Source organism: Homalodisca vitripennis, chromosome 8 (genome assembly GCF_021130785.1).
Source record: "Homalodisca vitripennis isolate AUS2020 chromosome 8, UT_GWSS_2.1, whole genome shotgun sequence".
Taxonomy (NCBI): Eukaryota; Metazoa; Arthropoda; class Insecta; order Hemiptera; family Cicadellidae; genus Homalodisca; species Homalodisca vitripennis.
The window spans coordinates 32,811,988-32,834,385 of NC_060214.1; the positions used below are offsets into that span (position 1 = coordinate 32,811,988).

Consider the following 22,398-nt stretch of genomic DNA (forward strand, 5'->3'; position numbering starts at 1 on the left):
AATCTGTTTGCTTTATTTTTATCCATACCAGAAACGAGATTCACGTTATTAACTTATTGCAATCATCCTTCTGAACAAAATAATATAAGGTTTAAAGGATAAAAAATGACAAGTAATGAATTTTGGAATATTAAAAGTGGAACTACTTTTCTTGCAAATGAATGTGAAGTTATGGTTAGCTGAATTTAAAATATCTGTTTGTTTCATTAAGTTGTGTTTTAAGCATTGATGGTCAGAGGCATTTTTGATTAGACCCTCTAGAATTTTATCTTTTAGAGTTAGGTACTAGCTCGAGGTTTTTTCTAACGCTGCAATCAGTTGCTGAAGGCCGGAGGCACTTGTGTCAGGCTGATATGGGCTGCAGTATAATAAGCGGATGCCACAACAATCGAATCTTCGATATTCATAATTATCTAAAACTACCGAAACCAAAATTCAAACCAAATTATGTTATATTACAAACTTAGAATATAGTTGGGCTGATTAAACTTAAAAAGTAATATTTAATAACTAAGAAAAATCTATCTAGGCTTTGTACGTTTATAAAATTCAACAAACAAAACAGTATAACATTTAGTTCTTTTCATTATTTTTCAAGGATAAACATGTCAGACACTTTGTGACGCAAATAACACATGTACATCGCCATTGTACTTGCCAATTATTAAAATAGCATCCACATAATTTTACTTTGTTTGAATTTATTTGGAATAATAATGTGGAACTGAATTACATTACACGCTTTGAAGACTGTACATATATTAAAATATATTGAAGCTATATTTTTTATATGAAAAAGAAAATATTTTGTTTTGACTTTTTCTGCAACAAAAAACTATTATGATTTCCAACTTTAATTCTACCTTTGATCTCTTCAATACAAACTGGGCACTTTGGATTTTAAACCAGCAAGATCCCTTATCTTGTAGCCATTTGAAAAATGTTCAATTTAAAAAAAATACATTTTGACTCAAAAAGCGCACAATTATCTCAATTGTTCTTGCTGATGTCATAACTCACAATGCAAATAATTTTACTTTATTTGAATTAACTTAAGTGTAAACAATATTATTATTCTGTAAAATAAAAACAACTGGAAATTATTAATTGTGATTATCTATATATCAAATGTTTTTATATTCCATAGTTTAGATATTTCTAATCAATGTTTAATTTGATTGTTGTGGTAGCCGCATACTATACTGCAGTCCCTGATACAAACTTTTATTCCTAGATCTAAATAAAAAAAAAACTACTTTAATTTAAGTAAATTATTGTTATTATACGTATCCAAAGATGGCGTAACAGCTCAAACCACATGCCTGTAAAACAACGAAATATTATTCGCCACAAAAAAGTGGTATTTTAGATTATCCATGAGGCCAATATTTTTGGAACTATGTTTCTTACCCAGGACCTTATAAAAACTGCAATTATTAGAAATAACAGACTATTTCTAGTGCTGTCCTACGCTGATGGCGACATACAAAAAACATCCCTTGAGTTAGTATTTTTGAATAACCAATAAAATTCTAAATGATCTGATCACTAATGCCTCCGGCCATTACTGCTTTATAGGAAACGCAACTTGAATAAACAAACAAACATTGTAAATACATATAACCATAACTTCCTACTTTGCAAGAAAAGTAATTCCACTTTTAATATTGAAATATTCATTATTTGTCAATTTCATACCCCAAAACCTTATATTGTTTCGTTTAGTAGGATGATAGAAATAGGTTAATAACGCGGATCTCATTTCTGACGTAACTAAAATAAATTTTAAAGTAATTTATACAAACTGAATGTAACTTTCAACAAACCAATAAATAGCGTAAAAAAACTAACAAGTTTAATAAATAAGCAAAACTAACATGTACCCACAACTTCATATGTATGTAAATGTACTCACATAGGCCTACTACGTGGTAACTTCCGATCACTTAAAAATAGCTTTTCTTGATTTAACACACACGATTACACAACAAACTTGTAAGTTAATCTCGAACTTGTATGAAAACACACGATAACCAACTAGGCTAAAAATAAATTAATTAAATTAAATAATTTTTTAACTGCTCACATCATCCACAATCACACACATAAATAACTTTCAAAACTAATTAACTGTATTACAAGTTAATGCACAGTGATTATGTATGTGTAATAGACAGTGAAGTTTATTGTACAAGATGATTGATGTTACTTAACTGAGCTGTTCAGACCACAGAACATTCAGATAATACTGAAAATCATACATAACAAGAACAGTAGACAAATATAACCACAAATTTATATTTACATTTTTAATTACTGTATTACAAAACAAAGTTATTTGTGATCCCCTCCCCTAAAACCATCTATATTTATGCTCAGGAGGATGAGCAGAATATGTTTATAAGTTGAAATTTTGATTGGATGTTCTGGCCTTGATCCTCACTGATACCAAAACTGTTGAAAAGATAGTGGCCTCAGATAATAAAATAGCACGAAAAAAGTAGTTTACTTTTAATGTTCTATAACTTTGTTATTTGACATTGTCACCCCTTAACACCTTATATTATTTGGTTCAGGAGAATAACAGCAATAAGTTAATAACGCAAAACTCATCTTTCACTACTCCGACAACAACTTTACAATTACCACAAACATAACAAATGTACAGAATTTGTTTTGAATTGGTTTTAAGATTAGAAATGTCTACTCACCTCTAACACTTTCAGCTCTTTCGTCAAATCTTCCCATCCTTCAATGCAACTTTCTAAGCTATCCAGTTCCATGTCTAGGTTTAAATGGACTGATGTTTACACTATGATGAATCAATATGATAGCAGAACATACACATAAAGGAGTAACAATGACAGGCTTATCTTAGGTTAAATCCTCAAGTAGGAATTCAAATACCCGATTCTAAATTTCAGTGTTTTGTAGAAAATTATCTTTCCAAAAAATAATATATTTTATCATCTTACAAAACGTAAGTGATGAGTGATAAACCCTATATAACATAAAATAATAGGATTATAAGTTGTCTTTATCAAATATTAAACAATTGTATAAACTAAATGATCATAAACATAAAGTACACAAAAACCAGTCGCCCTGTTCTTCATAAGAAATCAACAGAACAATGAATAGTGACCAATTATTATCTATCATTCAAGTCTGCACTATATTATAAAACTAGATTTCGGATTTAATTTCAACTTTGCAAGTCAAGTACGCAAGCACTGAGCATGACATCTGACGTCTGTTGCTGTTTTTGCCTAAAAAATTGAGCAAGTCTTGCTTGGTCTTGGTAACACATGAGGGTGAGGACCTTATATTTCTTTTATATTTATTCTCTTTGCTACGTCCAGCAATTTTGTAATAGCATGGAACCGGAAAATCAATCATAATTTTTGTTCACAGTTTTGTATAAACACATTTAAAACATTTTAATGCTATTCAAAACCTTTACTGTTGATTACACTTTATATTGTTTTACTTTTTATATATTATATTAATGCCTGCAATTGTGAGATTATCTGATAGCAAAGTTATATTGATGTTCATAATATGCATCGTCCAGGAAATGACATGATGTTTCTATTTGTAGACATGCAGTAACTAAAATGTACTATATGCTTCTCTAAATTATTTGAAATATTTCACGATTGTAAACTACTAAATTGTTTTTCTTAAGATATCTTGAAGCTTATAAGAAGGTATTCCGCGTTTTCAGCCTTAGGTTTTGAATATATTTTATTTCTGAAACTTTGATATTTTGGTTCTAAAATAAGATGCTGCAAAATCTCAAAGTTATTTACAGAATATTTTACACGAATTGGTGTAAAAATAACATTCTGTTATGTGCAACTAATGACCGTATTAAATACACGAGGAATAATGTGAAACAATAAGCTCAAGTCACAGACATTACAACAATATTAAAAAAAAAAACATAAATCCAGTCAAAATGAGAGTGGAGTCTACATTTATGTGCGATTCAAAAACTGGAGAACCCTCCTCTTAAAAGTAATGACAGTACATAATTTATTCAAAGAAGTCTAATTTAGGGGAAAGTTCATCGGCAAGGGGTTAGGGTCGAGGCAGACATGCAAAGTACTCATAGTTTTTATCATATTGCCCGCGACCAAAGATGTCTTTAGAGCGAGTTTCAGTAGGGATGCGGAAATCGATCCGACTGAGGAGATAAGGGGAATCAATGAAATGGTTAAGAAGCTTTAACAGAAATGTTTCGTCCTGAAGTCGTCTTCTATTATATAAGAACACGAGTCCAAGATGATTAGCAAGGTCTACAAATGACACTTCAAGATAGGGGAAACCCATTCTCATTCTAACAAAACGCAAAATTATCCTGTGTATCCTAGATCTGGAAGCTAAATATGTTCATTATCTAGGAGACCAGACTACACAACAGTATTCAAGAATTTGCCGAATTTAGTTGACATACATTGTGAAAGTTTGTATACTGAATGCATTTGTAGAAAATCTTCCTGTTGGCTCTGAAATACACAACCTCAATGTGCCTCTAAAAAAGGGGTATCAAAGGTAATACCTAGATCACGAATTTCAGAGCATAGAATAATGAGGTCACCTCCTAGGGAATAGTTATGAAGAACATGCTCTCTACCACTATAGAAAGACATAAGGCTGCATTTATTTTTGTTCAAGGTTATAGAATTTTCATCACACCACTAATTATCTCTCTCAATGGAATGCTGAAGATGACTGTAGTCCTAAGTATGAAAGATCTCATTGTAAAGCTTAATATAGTCAGCAAACAGCAATAACCCACATCGAATTAGCCACAATATCATTAGTAAAATGTTAAAGGGGAGGATTCCTAATGTGATCTTTGAGGTACACCTGAAGTGGCACTAAAAGCTGAAGAAACTGATGCAGCAAATATGACCAGCAGTTCAAATCAAATCACTTTATTCCACATACTTACTTAGATATACAAGAAAAACAAAGCTTATTCGTATGGAAATTCCCAGCAAGACTACAGGTCAGAGTGCTGGGAAGAGTTCTTTCTCATATTTACATATCATTACATAAAAGCTATATTAATGACAGAATAAAAATAAAATGTCTTTAAAAGTATAACCTAAAATACTAACAACTTTGAAAAGAAAGGATTACAACTAATACAAACAACTTGTCTAACAAACAAAAGCAGGTCCACGTATGAAAATTAATTACTACATTAATGAAATTGAAATTGACAGGTGCCAAGTTTTATGCAAAGATTAAACTAATAACAAAAATAGTCATACAACAATTAATTAACAGAGCTTTGGTCCGGTAATTTAGGTGTAAAGTGACAACAACAGCACCTCTGCATCCCGCCATCCAACACGAAGCAACTATGCTGTAACCTTCCGCTTATACACAATGACGCTGTCACTCTCTGCTTCGTTAGGTACATTTCGATACAGTATTTGGGCCAGATAAAATGAATTACTAATTTCAGAACTATGAATTAATCTAGGAATGCAATAACCGTAATTATCTTTGAGCCTTGTTGCATAACGATGATGAGTTTCAGTAAAAATAGTTTATGACTTCTTATGAATAATAACAATGTTTTGATAAAAAGCTGTCTTATATTAAACACAGGAAATTCCACAAAAAGTAATAAAGTAGGAAATATCTATAGCTCTTTTTTGAAATAGTTTTTACTATTGCTCTCTGTCTGATCGCCAGTGGTTCCAAGATGGCAGTGGAAGCACCACCCCATACTAGTATACCGTATTGTAACACCGACTGCACGTAGGCAAAGTACTCAGTCCTGCACTGATCCACCGTCAAAACCTGACCAAGCTGTGAAAATGCATATGTAAGTTTCCTTAAGGCTTTATTCAAATACTGTGCGTGTGGGCCCCAGGAGAGTTTATGATCAATGATAACACCCAAATATGTGTACTGGTCCACACGCGCAATTGCTTCACACCCACACACACATTCGACAGCGGATCACCGCAGGAATGCATCCTCAAAGTTCGAAGGCCAGGATCGGCTTGATTTCTAGTAACGATTGGCAAATATTTAGTTTTACTAACATTAACTGTAAGAGAGTTATGGTCAAACCACATTTTAATATTTGATAAATCTGCCGAAGCATGTTCCAAAACTTCGTCCCACGTGCAGCCAGCAGAGAGAACAGCCGTGTCATCAGCAAACAAAAATAATTTTCCTTTGACATTTAATTTCGAGACATTATTGATATAAATTAAGAAAAGTAGAGGCCCCAAAGTGCTTCCTTGGACAACTCCAAAATTAACACCAAGCATTGTCACTCTTGATTCCATTTATAGAAACTACCTGAAGCCGATTCTGGAAGTAACTCCTGAACCATTCTAATTCTTTACTCCTTACACCAACTGCATCTAACTTTGCAATAAGCTTTGCCCTGTCAACAGAATCAAAGGCCTTTGCCAAATCTAAAAATGTAATCAGCACTCGCTTTTTCAACGCAATCTGACTTGAAATAAACTTTGTAATGTCAAACAGAGCATGTGATGTATTTATGTTATCTCTAAATCCATACTGAACATCAGCAATTATATTATGTTGTGAGAGATAATTTGACAGTTGCTGCTTAACACTTTTCTCTATAAGCTTGGAGAGGGTCGAAAGTAATAAGATGGGCCTGTAATTAGAAAAGGAGGCTTTTAAACCAGACTTATATAAAGGAACAACTTTGGCAATTTTAAGTGCATTTGGAAACTGTCCAGTACGAAGACTAAATGATTAATAATATGTAAGAGAGGAGACGATAAGGAATTAATATTGTCTTTAATTATTTTTGAAGGAATTGCGTCAAAACCAGGCGCCGATCTTCCCCTAATACCTTGAACTAAGTTACAAAGTTCTTCCTGAGTGATAAGCTTCATTTGAAAAACTGACTCCACTCTATAGTCAGCATCATTCACCTCCGCCTGTCCCCAAGGATGTATAGCATTTGTTAACTGTAACCCCGAAAGTTGTCGGTCACAAAGATAACTCTTAAACCAAAGAAGGAGATTTCCAAGGATTTCACAAGATTGAAGCTTGGATATGAGGTGAATATGGCTGACAAACAAACATTGTCTATCTGACTTTGACTTTTTCTAGAAAAAGCAGATGTAATATAGTCCTGGTAAACTAAAAGGTTGTAGCTGATAATCGTCCGGTACAAACACTATATGTCCAAGACGAGAGATTCAAACACTTTAGCTAAAGTGGTATGTATAGATTGACGTATAGATCGTTACCGCGTCAGGATCATCTGACTTAAATATTGGAACCACAAAAATGTTCTGATAATATTTAGTAATATTCCCTTGGCAAGGGTTTTATTGAAAATTCCAGTATAATAACTTGCAATTGTATTGCATCCATGCATGAATATTGATTATGGTATGCCATTATGCCCACATCCTTTGAAGCACCCAGTTTAGTCAATTTGAACAGGACTTGATCAAGTTTGGTACCGCAATTAGATAAGAGGCCAGGTACACAATAATTATAGTTTTGAGGTTCTATAGAAGCAGCCGCAAGAACGGAAGCGAAGAAATCAACGAAGAATTCACACATTTTTAAAAGTCATCAGTAGTTACGCCATTGTATGCTATCGTACTTCGAATACTAGAAGATCTCTTTAAGTTGTTATAAATATCCAGAACACCCTTGGGTTTGTGATGAAAACAATTTTTCAACATGATCCAAATAGTCTATCTTACAGGAACCGCAAAGCTCCCCGCATTTTTGCCTCGGCGTTTGAAATTACGAGATGATATTCAGCCTCATAACTGTTACCAGAGTTCAAGACAGTTATGAACAGTCTGTGAATAGTAATAGTTTTACGATCAATAGTAATCAATTGGGGAAAAGAGTATAGCTCAACCGTTTCATGGGCAAATGATTCCGGTCTAGTGTGTCCAGGGTATTACAAAAATCCGGAAAATCCTCTTCAATATCCGTAAAGCTAGAGCGAGAAGACAAAATATCACACATAATTGAGTATACTCACAAGAATGACGCCTTCTGTAGTAAGGAACAACATTATTTTCTTCATATCCACTTGATTATCATCTAGCGGAGCGAAAAACAGAGAACATTATGTATGACTTCCGCAGGAACGAGAATATCTATGGCAAGGGATACGATGATTGAATGAACTGTGAAACTAACCAGGTCCAAGATTTCTACTCTGTGGCTAGGGGTATAATTTAACTAGCAACGATTGAAGAGTTCGGACAACTTTCTCCGAAGAAACACTATCAGGGAAAGTCCAGTTTACATTAAGAAAATTGAAATCACCAATAAAGTTAGAGAGCTACCTCTATGATGAGATAACATAACTTCATCCACGATGCCACAGTATAGCACGTAATTTTATGTATTTAAAGAGGGTGGAATATTTACATACACAAAACAGCTCCACAAGACTAAAGAGTCACTCAATGTCATTATTTGAAGTAGGGATAACTTGAAATTGTATTTCGGAAGAAACTGCAATAAGAACACCTCCCCGCTAGTTCATTATTGGAAATGTCAGAGAAAAGGTTCGTCTCAGTGAGACATGTAATATCATAAATAGAGGAAAATAGAGACTTCAAATGTCAATCTTTGTGGGAACATAATTATTTACATTATAATAGTACAATATGAGATTTGGTTGACCGGTGAACTTAACTATGTTTTTGCTTTTTACAATTTTTGGAATGCTATTGAAGTACTTCAAGCTATGACCTGTTTCACCATTTTTCTTCGCTCAGCTAGCTCTTTAAGAAGTTCCTTGAGCAGCTTGGTTCATGGTCAGTGCGATCTCTGGTGATGGAGACATCTCTAAAATATGTATTCACAGCCGTGACATCGAACGTAGAACATGACTTTAGAATATTTACGAGGTGAACGAAGTCATCAAAGACAAGCTTTAGCAGATCTGTTAAAATATTTGTTGCTAATTTGTGCAGTTTTCAGGTGACGAGTATCCATATTTCGACAAAGGATTGCGATCAGATCTTTAATTTTCTCTAAGTCGTACCTTTTCTTCGAATCGATGTTTCTACTAAAGCTTCGGGCAAGTTATGTAAAATAAGGTTAATTGAACGCCTAGCGCGATCGTTGAGCTAGTATGGGACTGATTCTGTTGTAGAGCCCGATTACTATCAAGCTTGATTCCTTCTAATTTTTTTCAACCTGATCAATACGAGCCTCTGAGTGAACCAAACTAAGTTCAAGCTGATCAAACTTTGCATTTAACTGCGTCAGGTCCGAGCGAATTTCATTCATGCATTCCTCGACATCTCCATACTATCAACTTTATCGATGAGACTTCCAACTTTTTCATTATAGTAATCAATGTTATTTGAAAGAAAAAACATTTGTTTAGCATCAGGTCCTACACAGTCAGAACAATTACAGTTCCATTTAAGTCTTGAGTTCTAGGAAAGCTTAACATAATCGGATGAGTGAAACGTTTACAAAATTTCTATTCAACCATCGACCGCAATCACCGTCGCATTCCCCCCCCCCCGTATTGGAATCATCGACATTCATCTTGCAAAAGCTACACGGGTGTTTATATAGGGGCATGGTGAACCGAAGACAAAAGATATATTTTTACAGTGTACGAGAGATGAAAACAATCCTGTACACAGATATCAGTAGCTATCAATAATTCAGTAATGAATAACATACCATTGATAGTGTATAAACAGTATTCAATCTAGAGACATAATATAGTGCATGTTTTTTTATGTCTTGAGAGGGCTTAACTTTAGCTGAGAAGTGTTATCCAAACTTGAGAAGTGAGGTACAGGACTGTGCTCTATTTAAGCTGTGTGATGGTGATATTTGGAAATATCAAGATTAGTCTAGTATCTAATATCCATCAGCTGAAGAAATTCAAAGCAGCTAAGCTATTAGACTACAAGCTTTAGACTAAAGTAAATTCTTCTGGAGTTGAGTTCAACCTATGCCATCAGAACCTAAGCTGGATCATTACGATAATTTTTAAACAAAAAATAGCCAGGTCGGCTCACCCTTCCTAAGTGATGCGCTTACGAACGAACAGCATTTACTTTTATTCATTCATATTGATTTTCTAGATATTTATATTTATTGCCATTAAGAAATATAAATAATAACAATATTTGAATAGTCAATGTTAACTTTAACTCGATCACCAGTGTTCCTTTCTGTACTTATATTCATTACATAATTTCTTCTATGCTCATTTATTATAATCAGAAATAACTGTTTCTAACTTATTTAATTGTTAACATTTATTATTTTTCATAATTTTATTACTTCTCTATAATAGTTATTCAAAGTTAAAATACTTGTTATGCAAATGCTGTTAGTGATTTTTTTACCTAATTTATTTATTATTCATGATACTTGATTGTTGTGATAATGTTTGCTATGCTCATGTTGTTCTAGCCACATATATTTTTCTTCCAACACAATGCAATTAATTAAATTCCATAAGCGAAATATTCCTTGAAAAATAAAATAAATTCTATCCAAGAATCTCTGCTTGTATGGGTCTTTAAAATCGAAAACTCGGAAGAACTAGCATTTATATACCTTTTAATTGAACTCTTATCATGGATAGCTTTGTATGGACAGTTTTCTTACATTTAGATTGCTATCAACCGTTAAATTAATAATTTGTTATTACATCATTTTAACATTTACTATATTCATATTTGTTTAGTGAAATTCTTTAAATAATTCGAATATTATTATGTGTAAACAAATGTATGTACACTAGTATGTCTTTAAAAACAAGTAAAATATGAAGTTATGATCTCATAATCATTCCAACAATGTACATAGGATTTTGATATCGTCATGAAGTCTTCCTCTTTGGTTAAAACGAAATATAGGTTGCGGTAGAGAAAGCAACTTGGTTTTTTGCTTTTGTCATCTCTTCAGGTTCCATTGCACAGTAAAATCCTGTGTAATTGGTGTGTGATTCATTGTTCTTCGGTGTCCGAAGTCAGTTTATAATAGCTAAATTTAATTAGTGACTATTGAAAAGTGACTAACAATATAGAAAAATAGGCTGATCAAACGGCCTGTGTGTCCGATGTCTAGTGCTGAAGTGGTGGACAATTCCGTTGATCCTCCTGCGAAGAAGCGGAAAATTGCTACAGGAGAGAGTACTCCAGCGAAATCCGTTTCGGCTTCTGCAGACATGGCGAAAAAATGGATCGTCCCTTCCCAATGAAGAGATTGATGAAGGTTTATATTCTAGACAACTGTATGTTCTTGGTCATGATGCAATGCGGCGTATGGCCACATCTGATGTATTAATATCAGGTTTAGGTGGACTAGGTGTTGAGGTTGCTAAAAACGTTATTCTTGGTGGTGTCAAGTCTGTTACTCTTCATGACAATTCAGAATGTACCATAGATGATTTATCTTCTCAGTTTTATTTGTCAGAAGTGGACATTGGAAAGAATAGGGCTGAAGCTTGTTGTCATCAGTTGTCTGAGTTAAATACCTATGTCCCTACAAAATCGTATACTGGTCAACTTACTGATGAATTTTTAAAGTCATTTCGAGTTGTAGTGCTTACTAACAGTTCATTAGAAGAGCAGGAACGAATAGCTGCTGTAACTCATTCAAATAACATTGCTCTAATTGTTGCCGGTACTAAAGGACTTTTTGCTCAAGTGTTTTGTGACTTTGGCGAAGGTTTCAGAGTTGTAGACACCAATGGTGAAAATCCTGTCTCCGCAATGGTTGCAAGTGTTTCCAAGGACAGTGATGGTGTAGTGACATGTCTGGATGACACTCGTCATGGACTTGAAGATGGAGATTTCGTCACATTCTCTGAAGTTCAAGGTATGACTGAATTAAATGGTTGTGAAGCAAAAAAGATACGTGTTCTTGGTCCTTACACTTTTAGTATTGGCGATACTAGTAACTATTCAGACTATATAAGGGGTGGTATTGTAACTCAAGTTAAAATGCCTAAAGTACTTAACTTTAAGCCTTTGTCTCAAGCTCTCAAAGAACCTGAATTTTTAATCACTGATTTTGCAAAATTTGATTCTGCTCCACAGTTGCACTTAGCTTTTAAAACATTGCATCAGTTTGAACAAACTCACAGCAGGAAACCAAAACCGTGGAACAAAGAAGATGCTGCAGAGTTTGTTGATCTAGCCAAAAACATTGATAAAAAGGAAAGTACAGATATAGAACTAAATATTGAGCTGATTGAGTTATTTTCTATGACATGTTCTGGAAACGTATGTCCTATGAATGCTACCATTGGAGGGATCGTTGCTCAGGAAGTAATGAAAGCCTGTAGTGGAAAATTTTCCCCCATTTATCAGTGGCTATACTTTGATGCAATTGAGTGCTTACCAGACACCAAAAGCATCCCAGAAGAAGATTGTCAACCTAGCAATAGTAGGTATGACGGCCAAGTTGCTGTATTTGGTAAAGAATTCCAAAACAAGTTGGGAGCATTAAAATATTTCGTTGTTGGTGCTGGAGCTATTGGTTGTGAATTACTGAAAAACTTTGCGATGATGGGGATAGCAGCAGATGGTGGGCAGTTGACCGTCACTGACATGGATCTTATTGAAAAGTCTAACCTTAATAGACAGTTTCTTTTCCGCCCCCATGATGTACAGAGACCAAAATCGGCAACAGCGGCTAAAGTCATTCGTAGAATGAATCCAAACATAAATGTTGTTGCACATGAAAATAGAGTTGGCCCTGAAACCGAAAAAATTTATGATGATGCATTTTTTGAAGGTCTTGATGGAGTAGCTAATGCTTTGGATAATGTTGAAGCTAGGATTTATATGGATCGTAGGTGTGTCTATTATCGCAAACCACTACTGGAATCTGGAACTTTGGGAACCAAAGGCAATACTCAGGTTGTAGTTCCATTTTTAACTGAATCGTATAGTTCTTCACAGGATCCCCCAGAAAAAAGCATTCCAATCTGCACCCTGAAAAACTTTCCCAACGCAATTGAACATACCTTACAGTGGGCTCGTGATAACTTTGAAGGTCTTTTCCGGCAATCTGCAGAAAATGCAGCTCAGTACTTGAATGATCCTAATTTTATTGATCGTACACTAAAACTACCTGGTGTACAACCAGTTGAGGTTCTTGAATCTGTCAAATTGGCCTTAGTTGATGAGAGGCCTCAGAAGTTTGAAGATTGTGTGAATTGGGCTCGTAATCATTGGCAAGAACAATACTCCAACCAAATTAGACAGCTTCTTTTTAATTTTCCTCCAGATCAGCTGACTGCTAGTGGACAGCCATTTTGGTCTGGTCCTAAACGGTGTCCAAAACCTCTGAAATTTTCTGTTGAAGACCCTCTTCATTTGGACTATGTGTTTGCTGCTGCAAATCTCAAAGCAGAGGTCTACGGTATACCTCAAAACAGAAATCGAGAAGCTGTTGCACAGATGGTTCAAAATGTTGATGTTCCAGAATTTACACCAAAGTCAGGTGTAAAAATAGCAATCAACGATTCTCAAGTACAAATGGCTAATGGAAGTGGCAACGTTGATCATGACAAAATAGGCCAACTTCAGAGAGAATTGCCCTCAAGGGACCAACTTGTTAACTTGAGAATTACACCACTTGACTTCGAGAAAGATGATGACTCTAACTTGCACATGGATTTCATTGTTGCAGCGTCAAACTTGCGTGCTGCCAACTATAGCATTCCTGCAGCAGATCGCCACACAAGTAAACTAATTGCAGGAAAAATAATCCCAGCCATTGCAACAACAACATCTGTAGTCGCTGGTTTAGTTGGGCTTGAACTTATAAAACTAGCACAAGGCTACAAAAAACTGGAACCCTTCAAGAATGGTTTTGTTAACCTTGCTCTGCCATTCTTTGGTTTCTCAGAGCCAATTGCTGCACCCAAACTAACCTACTACTACGACAAAGAGTGGACTATCTGGGACCGATTTGAAGTAACCGGAGAACTCACGCTTAAAGAATTCATAGAGTACTTTAAAGAAAAACATGGCTTGGAAATAACAATGCTCTCTCAAGGTGTATGTATGCTATATTCTTTCTTTATGGCACCTCAGAAACTACAAGATCGTTTCAACCTTCCTATGTCCGAAGTGGTTCGTAAAGTGTCAAAGAAGAAACTGGAACCTCACGTGAAGGCCTTGGTGTTTGAGCTGTGCTGCAATGATACAGATGGAAATGATGTTGAAGTGCCGTATGTCCGTTACACGCTGCCCTTTCGTGCCTAAAGACTTTAAGGCATTAGACCTTTGTGGTTTGCATTGTTTTCAACCAACACCAAAATAATTTGTATTATTCTATTAAATAGAGTGAACTGGCATGCTGTTGCAGTGGCCGTAAAATTGTTCCATGCATATTTTATTGATTTCAGGTTTGTACGATAAGAAAATAAATTGTGTTTAGTTATAAAATTTGTCAATTTTTCTTGATATCTATAGGCTATAAATGTACATTTAAAATAGATACTTCAATCCTGTGATTAGTCGCACTTGGTTTCAAACTTTGTTACTTATTGCCTTGTATACCAGACCAAAAAAGACTTAAAACATGAAATATTTAATTTATAGAGAGTTTTATAGTAATGTTATTATTTTCAAATGTGAATGAAGTATAAAATACTTTATTTTAGAATAACATATTTGAAACATTATTTTTAATCAGCATTTACAAACTGGAAATACTTTTGAGTTATCTAATTAGAGTAAATGTTTTACGAGTTCATTATTATAACTATTGAAATAAAAAACAGGTGCCGTGTCCGTTTTAACAGTAAAGTACGTAAACAAAACCCATCCACTGACCTCTTTATTCACTTAGTAGGTATACTATTTCAATCCATTACATTGAGAGAGGAGGTTTTTAAAAGCCATCTAGATAAAATATAAATGCAGCCTTGAACACTAGCTTGAACATTGATTGGAATCATCAGTGTGCATGACTAATACAGAGTTAAAGGAGGCCTACCATTAAACAGCTTTTATTTACAGAGCCTCTGTTTAATTAGAAAGTAACATCAATAAAAATTAACGAAATGGTGATTTTTGTTTACAATTTATTTAGACAATAGTCTGTAAAATAAGAAGTATGTTGCTATAATGCTAAATTATTGCTGTTTTGTAGTTTAGATTATTATTATACATACAATTCATAATGTATTGGGCCAATTAGATGTAGATCCGAAATAATTTGAGAAATCTTATTTTTATTGGTCTGCATCTTCAAAATTACTTTTTTCAACTTGCTAAAAACTAGAAATTGAACATACTTTATATCCTTAATTAGGCCTTTATCATACTGGTACGTTACTTTGAAATTCAGTTTTGAAAGCCACATTTTATGTAAGCTATCAGCAAGATAAAATTAGCGTGGCTTAATTATTGTGTTGTCATGTAAACTACCTTTCAAATGAAATTTTAAAACTGTTGTATTTTGTGTACATCAAAGACACCAGTCTAGGATTAAGTTTTAAGATTGTCTCTATTCATTATAATTTTATTTTCAGACAGAAGAAAATTATGGTTTGTGTCATTTTAGGCCTACAGATAAATATTTCAACATTTTAAAATATATAGCCTATTGGTTTATACAGATTTATTGCAAACAATTATTACAAATTGCCAGTTCACCTTAAATATTCATCCATGTTTGTTTGAGTCTTATAAATGCTATACATTGTGATTTATTTTATTGAAATATTCAGATTAATATCCTTTAAAAACTAGGTAACATACATATTTAACGTGTGGCAATGCAGTTGAAATTAATTTAGGCTAAGTATTTGTCTAGGCTACTAAGTGTCCTTACTCACATTGCAAAATAAGTTTCTTTTTCCTCAACTCATCTTTTGTATAATTACTGCAATTAAAGTGATAACAGGGTCTTAAAAAAAGGTAATTTTACAGATTCAGTTTTTACATATTAAGTTAATTGTATACAATATTATAATCCAAGAACTAAATAGGCCTACTCAATTATTTAAATGTAATATTAAAGACCTCAATATATTTACAGTGTTTAAACTAAAATGATTTCCATAACAATACCAAACGCTGAACTTGGAAAATTGAACAAAATTTTGCATAGAGATCTTTCAATTACTTATAAGACAAAATAATTGATTATTTTTTAAATCTAAATTTCTATTTAAATCGTAAAAAAAATCACTCTGGGGTATTGTTTGGCAGAACTAGATTGCATAAAATTTTGTATTACTTCAAAATATTTGTTAAAATAATGTTTTTTTTTTTTTTGTATAAAACCCTTTCCAGCAAATTTTAAGTGTAAAATTCCCAAAGCCCATTTTTCAAAGCTGAAAAGATTCTGTGAAAGATTCAATGTTTAAGAGTAGTCATATCTAAAATTAAAATAACCTACATGTATAGTTTCACTCACCGATTGCAGTAAAGTGAAAATAAATATTGTTTGTTGGACAATAAAGTTTATTATTTTATTGAAGCATGTTTCATTTAAGTATTTTTGGGTTAAAATCATAAACATTTATTTATTGGCATTGCAAACTTGTATGTAATTTCATATGTTTTAACTTATTTCTGTCCGTTGACTTAAACACTTATGTCTTAAGTTTTTAAATAGAATTAGGCTTTCAGTTAAAAAATATTGTAGCACTTGCTTGAAGTTTAAATATTTTGATGATAAAGATAAAACGTCAGCTTGAGAAATATTTTAATTTCCTGAGGCCTGGATTTCATTGATTAATGGTTAAAAGTCCTTTTGGATATTTCAAATCCTTTTACTTTGCATTTACGAGTTAGGTTAATCACACATAGCAAGCTTGAAATGTGCAGCACACATGGTTTTGTTTTAAAATAATTTTCAATGGAACAGATTCAAGTATGTCACAGTTCCTTGTTTACCCGTAATTTTTTGCAAACCATTAATAATGGTCTCATGTACAGTGAAATAGAGATGATGAAATTTTTTATTTGTATAATAGAATGTCTATGTAATAGATAATAAAATATCATACTTTATCATACAATCAAATAAAAAATCCTGTAATAGTGGAATTTTAAAAATAAAAACATAATTTGAAGATTTCTATTTATAGGCTAATAGAAATATTTCAAGATTTAGATGTTTAATATTTTACGGTACTGAGAGACACGGTTCACTGAAAAATGTATGGAAATATTTGTATAGTTAAAAGTTACTAAATTATTAGGTGGATAATGATAGTTTGTGCCACAAAAGGTTTTTAATTGGGACAAAAGGTTTTTAATTGGGTCAAAAAGTTTTAAATATTTATGTCAATCTCGTAAGCACTGTTACTAGTTTAATAGGTCGATGTTATATTAAAAATAATATAAAATTCATGCCGTAAAGTTGAAGGTAACAAATAAGCTCTGTTTAACTTTGTATTTCGTAAACAGATTCATATTTTTGCCGGCAGAATGTTTGATTTATTTCTTGTAATACCTCCCCATTAGATAGAATTTTAGTTACAGTGAGACGGCCATTTCTTGGTGAGACAAGTTTCTAAAAAACTTATATTTGGATTGCGCCAAAATACAGTTTGTGAACCATGATTTGATCTTTGGGTACATAAAAGCAACATTCGATCTTTGGGTAAGGGTACATAACCATTTTCATGAAAGTATCAGTGGAACGTCTCCAAGGCAGAAAATGATTGCGAAAGTATCCCTAATTGAAATACTATGAAGGCATATACATCCAATGTATAACTATACAGTTTAATTTTTCTAGCCTATAAATAAATTAAACATTCTACCGTTACAGGATTTTTGGGACATCTTACATAAATTTAGCAGTGGTCCAAATTTGATTTATAGTGTGGTGGAGCCTGTAACCTTTTCAAATTAGGCTCTAGCTCAATATTGGCTGTTGAAAGATGGTTATTGCTTTACATCTTCTTGCTTTATTATGTTAGTCTTACAGATACTTTTGTTATTTTAGAATTAGAATAAAAAATATGTTTTATATTAATTTAAGTGTTTAACCACTCTGTCTTAACGATTTTGATTAAACATTATTTAATGGAATGATGTATGGTAGTAATGATTCAGTAGGATTCTTGTCTTTTTCTACTTTTATCTAAATATAAAGCATTTTTAATTTCTTTGGTGGAAAATAGGTTTTTGTAATTTAGATAGACCTTCATGCGAATTGTGTAAGTTCAGTACCAATACATTTGAGCTGTTAGTACAAGAGTAAGTTCTTTCTTTTAAAAGCCTGTATTTGATTGGAGTTATGATTAAAGCATTTGTATTTCAGTTGAAGATTTTTATTTTCACCATATAAAAGTACTCCATTAACTGAATGAATGCATAATAAGAGAGTGTGATATTACGTATATGTAATTGAAAGAATTTTGTTGGAAGGAGTAGTCAATTTTGTGGAGAATTAATCTTAAGATGATGGTTTTAGAGGTTTAGATATAGGGCCTAGTTGTTACTCAATTTAAATGAATTCTTCGTTTGGAGTTGGATTTTGACGATGGAAGGATTGTGAAAGAAACAGAATTTTTCTAGACTTTGGCATTATTCTGTGATACAAAAAATCAGTAAACTACATTAAATGAATTTGTCAAAGTAGATTTGTCATTAGTTGTTCCATATTATAAACCAGGAGACAGTAATAATTACCAGTAGGATGTATTACTGTTTTTATTACTTAAGTAATTAGCACAGTCTGATTCACTTTTGGTCAACCAAATACATTTATTCCAATAAAAATAGTTACTGAGTGAAACGTATAAATTAATTGTTAACAGTATGAAAAATTCAGAGAATAATCTTAAAATTTAATTTTTTATCAGTATTCTGATTTGTTTCAAATGTCAACCGCTTTGATAGTTCATATTTGCCGTCATTTGGATCTGTCATTTTTTAACTAACGTTTTTCTGATTTTAATTTACGTTTTTGGTTAAACGACCTTATCAACTTCAATATATTCTCTATTACACTTTATAATTTTGTCAAGTTGGCACACACACACAAAGGGTGTTAAGTCCTTATACGCCTGGATATATTCCAAACGGATGGAGATATCAAACAACCTTCACCATACTTATTAAATTACTTTTTTTTTAGGGTAAAAATATTTTACCCCACTTTTCAAAGTAGGGTAGAAAGGGGTATCTTTAAATTTTCAAATTACAACCCTTATCTTGTGACATGTCGTTTTAAAGGTCTATTCTATGGAAACACACTGACATGAACAAAACATCTCTACGACGATCCTAGCAAAAGTAATGGGCAAATAATCCTTTACATTGTAATGCCACCTAGAAAAAGACATAACGCTATGCATACAAGAAACATTGGATACTACGTAAAGGGATAAGCTGGGCCCCACAAAGTCTTGCTAAAAGATATCAAGCACAAATTGTGTTGATATGCGCAAGACATCGGCACTGTCCCTACAGATTATTATTTCCTTGCGTTACTTACCCAAAACTGGTGCTACAAATGGCATAGAGGTGTTTTCGTAGTGTTTCTATTTGTGTGTTTGTATAATTAACTTGATGTTTTGTCATACCTTACATAATAGAACTTTTGCAACATATGATCTTATTTTAATTACTCAAAACTGTATTAAAAGTCATAATCCTAATAATATTATAAAAGTGGGATTGCCTTTGAATAATATAATAATAATAATAATATTCAACTGATTGCTCTGAAATTTGACATGTATATTTTTAAAGTCCCTGGAATGAATATAGGCCTATTCTTACTTTGAAAAACCCTCCGAGCTATGCCCCACAGGTCTTTAAAGTAACGACAAAATCCCTCATAGGTCACTAAAGTTTTGAAATATTAATTAAAAGCATTTCTAATGTAATAAACCTTTCTGTGTAAACATTGTTTATTATTTTCAATTTGTTTACATTTATAGTGAGTACAAATATTTTTAATACCGTTTTAGATTTCAGATATTTTGTAAGTACTCATCTAACTTACAAAATGCCCCTAAACATAAGACGGTCAGAATGGTCACACCAAAGTCTCCCTTTGAAGCAGTAGGCAAGAACTGTGCTAGATAAAAGTTCGCTGGACTGTGCTTTTGAACTAATTTAATAATTCCAGTCCTAAATGTCCTAAAATATTAACAATATTTTTCAGTTTATGAAAAAAGAAACACGTAGTATCATTGTTAATGTATTTTTAGCTGTACGTGTTTACCAGATAGTAAGTATTAGATGTAAAAGATAATGTTGCTATCTAATAAAGTAAATTTAAATGGCCATAAATATTAAGTGTTTGGTGTATCCTAATCAGGGCAACAAGGCAAACAACATTCGTGTCGGAAATATAATTCACTTGAACCAGCAGTGGTCATACACTTGCAACACCTACTAAATTGCGTACAAAACCTATGAAATTGCGTGTGAATCGCGGGTAACTGCTAGTAGTATCTGTTATAACATGCTTGAACTCAACGAGGTTTAGTGTCAGTTGACATGTTATGATTTTTTTCAATGAGAAAACCATTCGTTCACCAGTTTTGCTCCGTAGCATCAACTTTGTAAGCTGTTTTCAGCATTAAAACTGTTTACAACTGCTTATAGTTTTATTATAAATTTTAAAAATGTTAAATTAATGCTGAAAAAATTTGATTTGTTACAACGTGAAGACTTAGAACTATAAAGTTCAAATAAAAGAGTCAAAGAGTCAAACAATCTTTATTCGTGATAATCATGTTACATAGAATAGTGTCAAAAATTAGTTTTAGAATAAACAGTAAATTACATACAAAGAAATAACAATTTTTATACATTATTCAAAAAGATGTATAATATCAAAAAACTCCAAATAACTATAAATTGGGTTGTTGGTAAGAAATGTTTTGAGCTTTTGTCTGAAGTGCTTTACAGACAACAGTCTTGTGTCAACAGGTAAAAGATTGAAAAGCTTCACTGATACCACCTCAAAACTTTTTTGAGTTCTTGCGTATTTATGAAATTTAATGAAGAGATCCTGTCTATGTCTGGTATTATGCTCATGTATATCTTCAAAGGCTGAAAAGTTTCCAATATTGCATCTGACATAACTCAAACAGTCAAGTACAAACACTGCTGGCAAAGTCAAAATTCCAAGATCTTTGAAGATTGGTCTACAATGTGCTCTAGATGGGGCTCCTGTCATTACCCGTAATGCTCTCTTTTGAAGAACCAATAGACGAATAGCAGTAGAATGGTTTCCCCAGAGAATGGTTCCATATGCCAAGTGGCTATGAATATGGGCATAGTATACGGTAAGCAAGGCCTGAATTGAGATGGTGCGATAAAGGACTCTGAGAGTAAATATTCCGCTACAGATTTTCTTGATGAGCGAGCTAATGTGTGTCTCCCATCCCAAACTAGATTCAAGGTTCACACCAAGGAACTTGACAGCTTTAGAATGCATATTTCTAGTGCGATTTGATGTAAATTTGATGTCCACCGTTTTAGCGTCATTGAGGCAGAGACTATTTGCTTCAGACCAATCTCGTATGATGTTCGATAATCCATCCATTCTCAAATTCAATGCCATGCTACCCCTCTCACATACAGCAAGTGCTAAGTCATCAGCAAACTGGTAAGCTTCCACTGATTCACTCTGAATAGCATTGGGGAGGTCATTTGCATAAATTATGAATAATAGTGGTCCCAACACTGAGCCCTGTGGGACTCCATGCTCCATCAACTGAAAAGTAGATACACTGCCCTCCAAACAAACAGCCTGGTAACGTTTATCAAGGTAAGATTTCATGAGTGCAACACTTGAATCTTGAAATCCGTAGTGCTTTAATTTCTGTAGAAGAATTTTGTGAGAAACAGTGTCGAAGGCTTTGGTAAAATCATACATCCTTCCACCCACACTAAACTTGTTTTCTAAGCCTTCAGAGCATTTAAGAGTGTATGATAAAACCGCATCCACTGTACTGCGCTTTGCTCTAAAACCATACTGACACTTGCTGAATAGAGAGTGGGATTCAAAATAATGTACAATTTGTCGATTCAATAAAACCTCAAATATTTTTGATAGGACAGTAATAATGCTTATAGGCCTAAAATTACTGTACTCTGACTTGCTGCCTTTTTTATGTACAGGCACAACCTTAGAGAATTTTAAACAGTCGGGAAATGTACCCACTTCAATGCACCTATTAAAGAGACAAGTCAATGGTTCGGCAATGTAGTAGGTAGCTTGTTTGATGATTAGAGAGTCCAGTCCATATACATCCAGAGAACTACTATTTTTAAGACTCATTATTGCACCATATACATCTTCCACTGTCACTTGAGTAAAGCTGAAATGGCTTGGTGTATTGGTACTGAGAAAGGACGAAAAACATTTTCCGTTATAAAAGTATTTTTGTTGAGCTAAAACATAAAAGATTATGTATGG

General features: G+C 33.2%; 1 protein-coding gene across 1 annotated transcript; it reads left to right on the top strand.

The window, feature by feature from the left end:
* Window positions 1-10,911: 10,911 nt before the first annotated feature.
* Window positions 10,912-18,275, top strand: LOC124367515 (ubiquitin-like modifier-activating enzyme 1). Its single transcript, XM_046824390.1, is given in 2 exon segments — window positions 10,912-11,206; window positions 11,208-18,275. Coding segments are annotated over 2 exon segments (3,159 nt in total). The 5' UTR covers window positions 10,912-11,092; the 3' UTR covers window positions 14,253-18,275.
* Window positions 18,276-22,398: the final 4,123 nt, after the last annotated feature.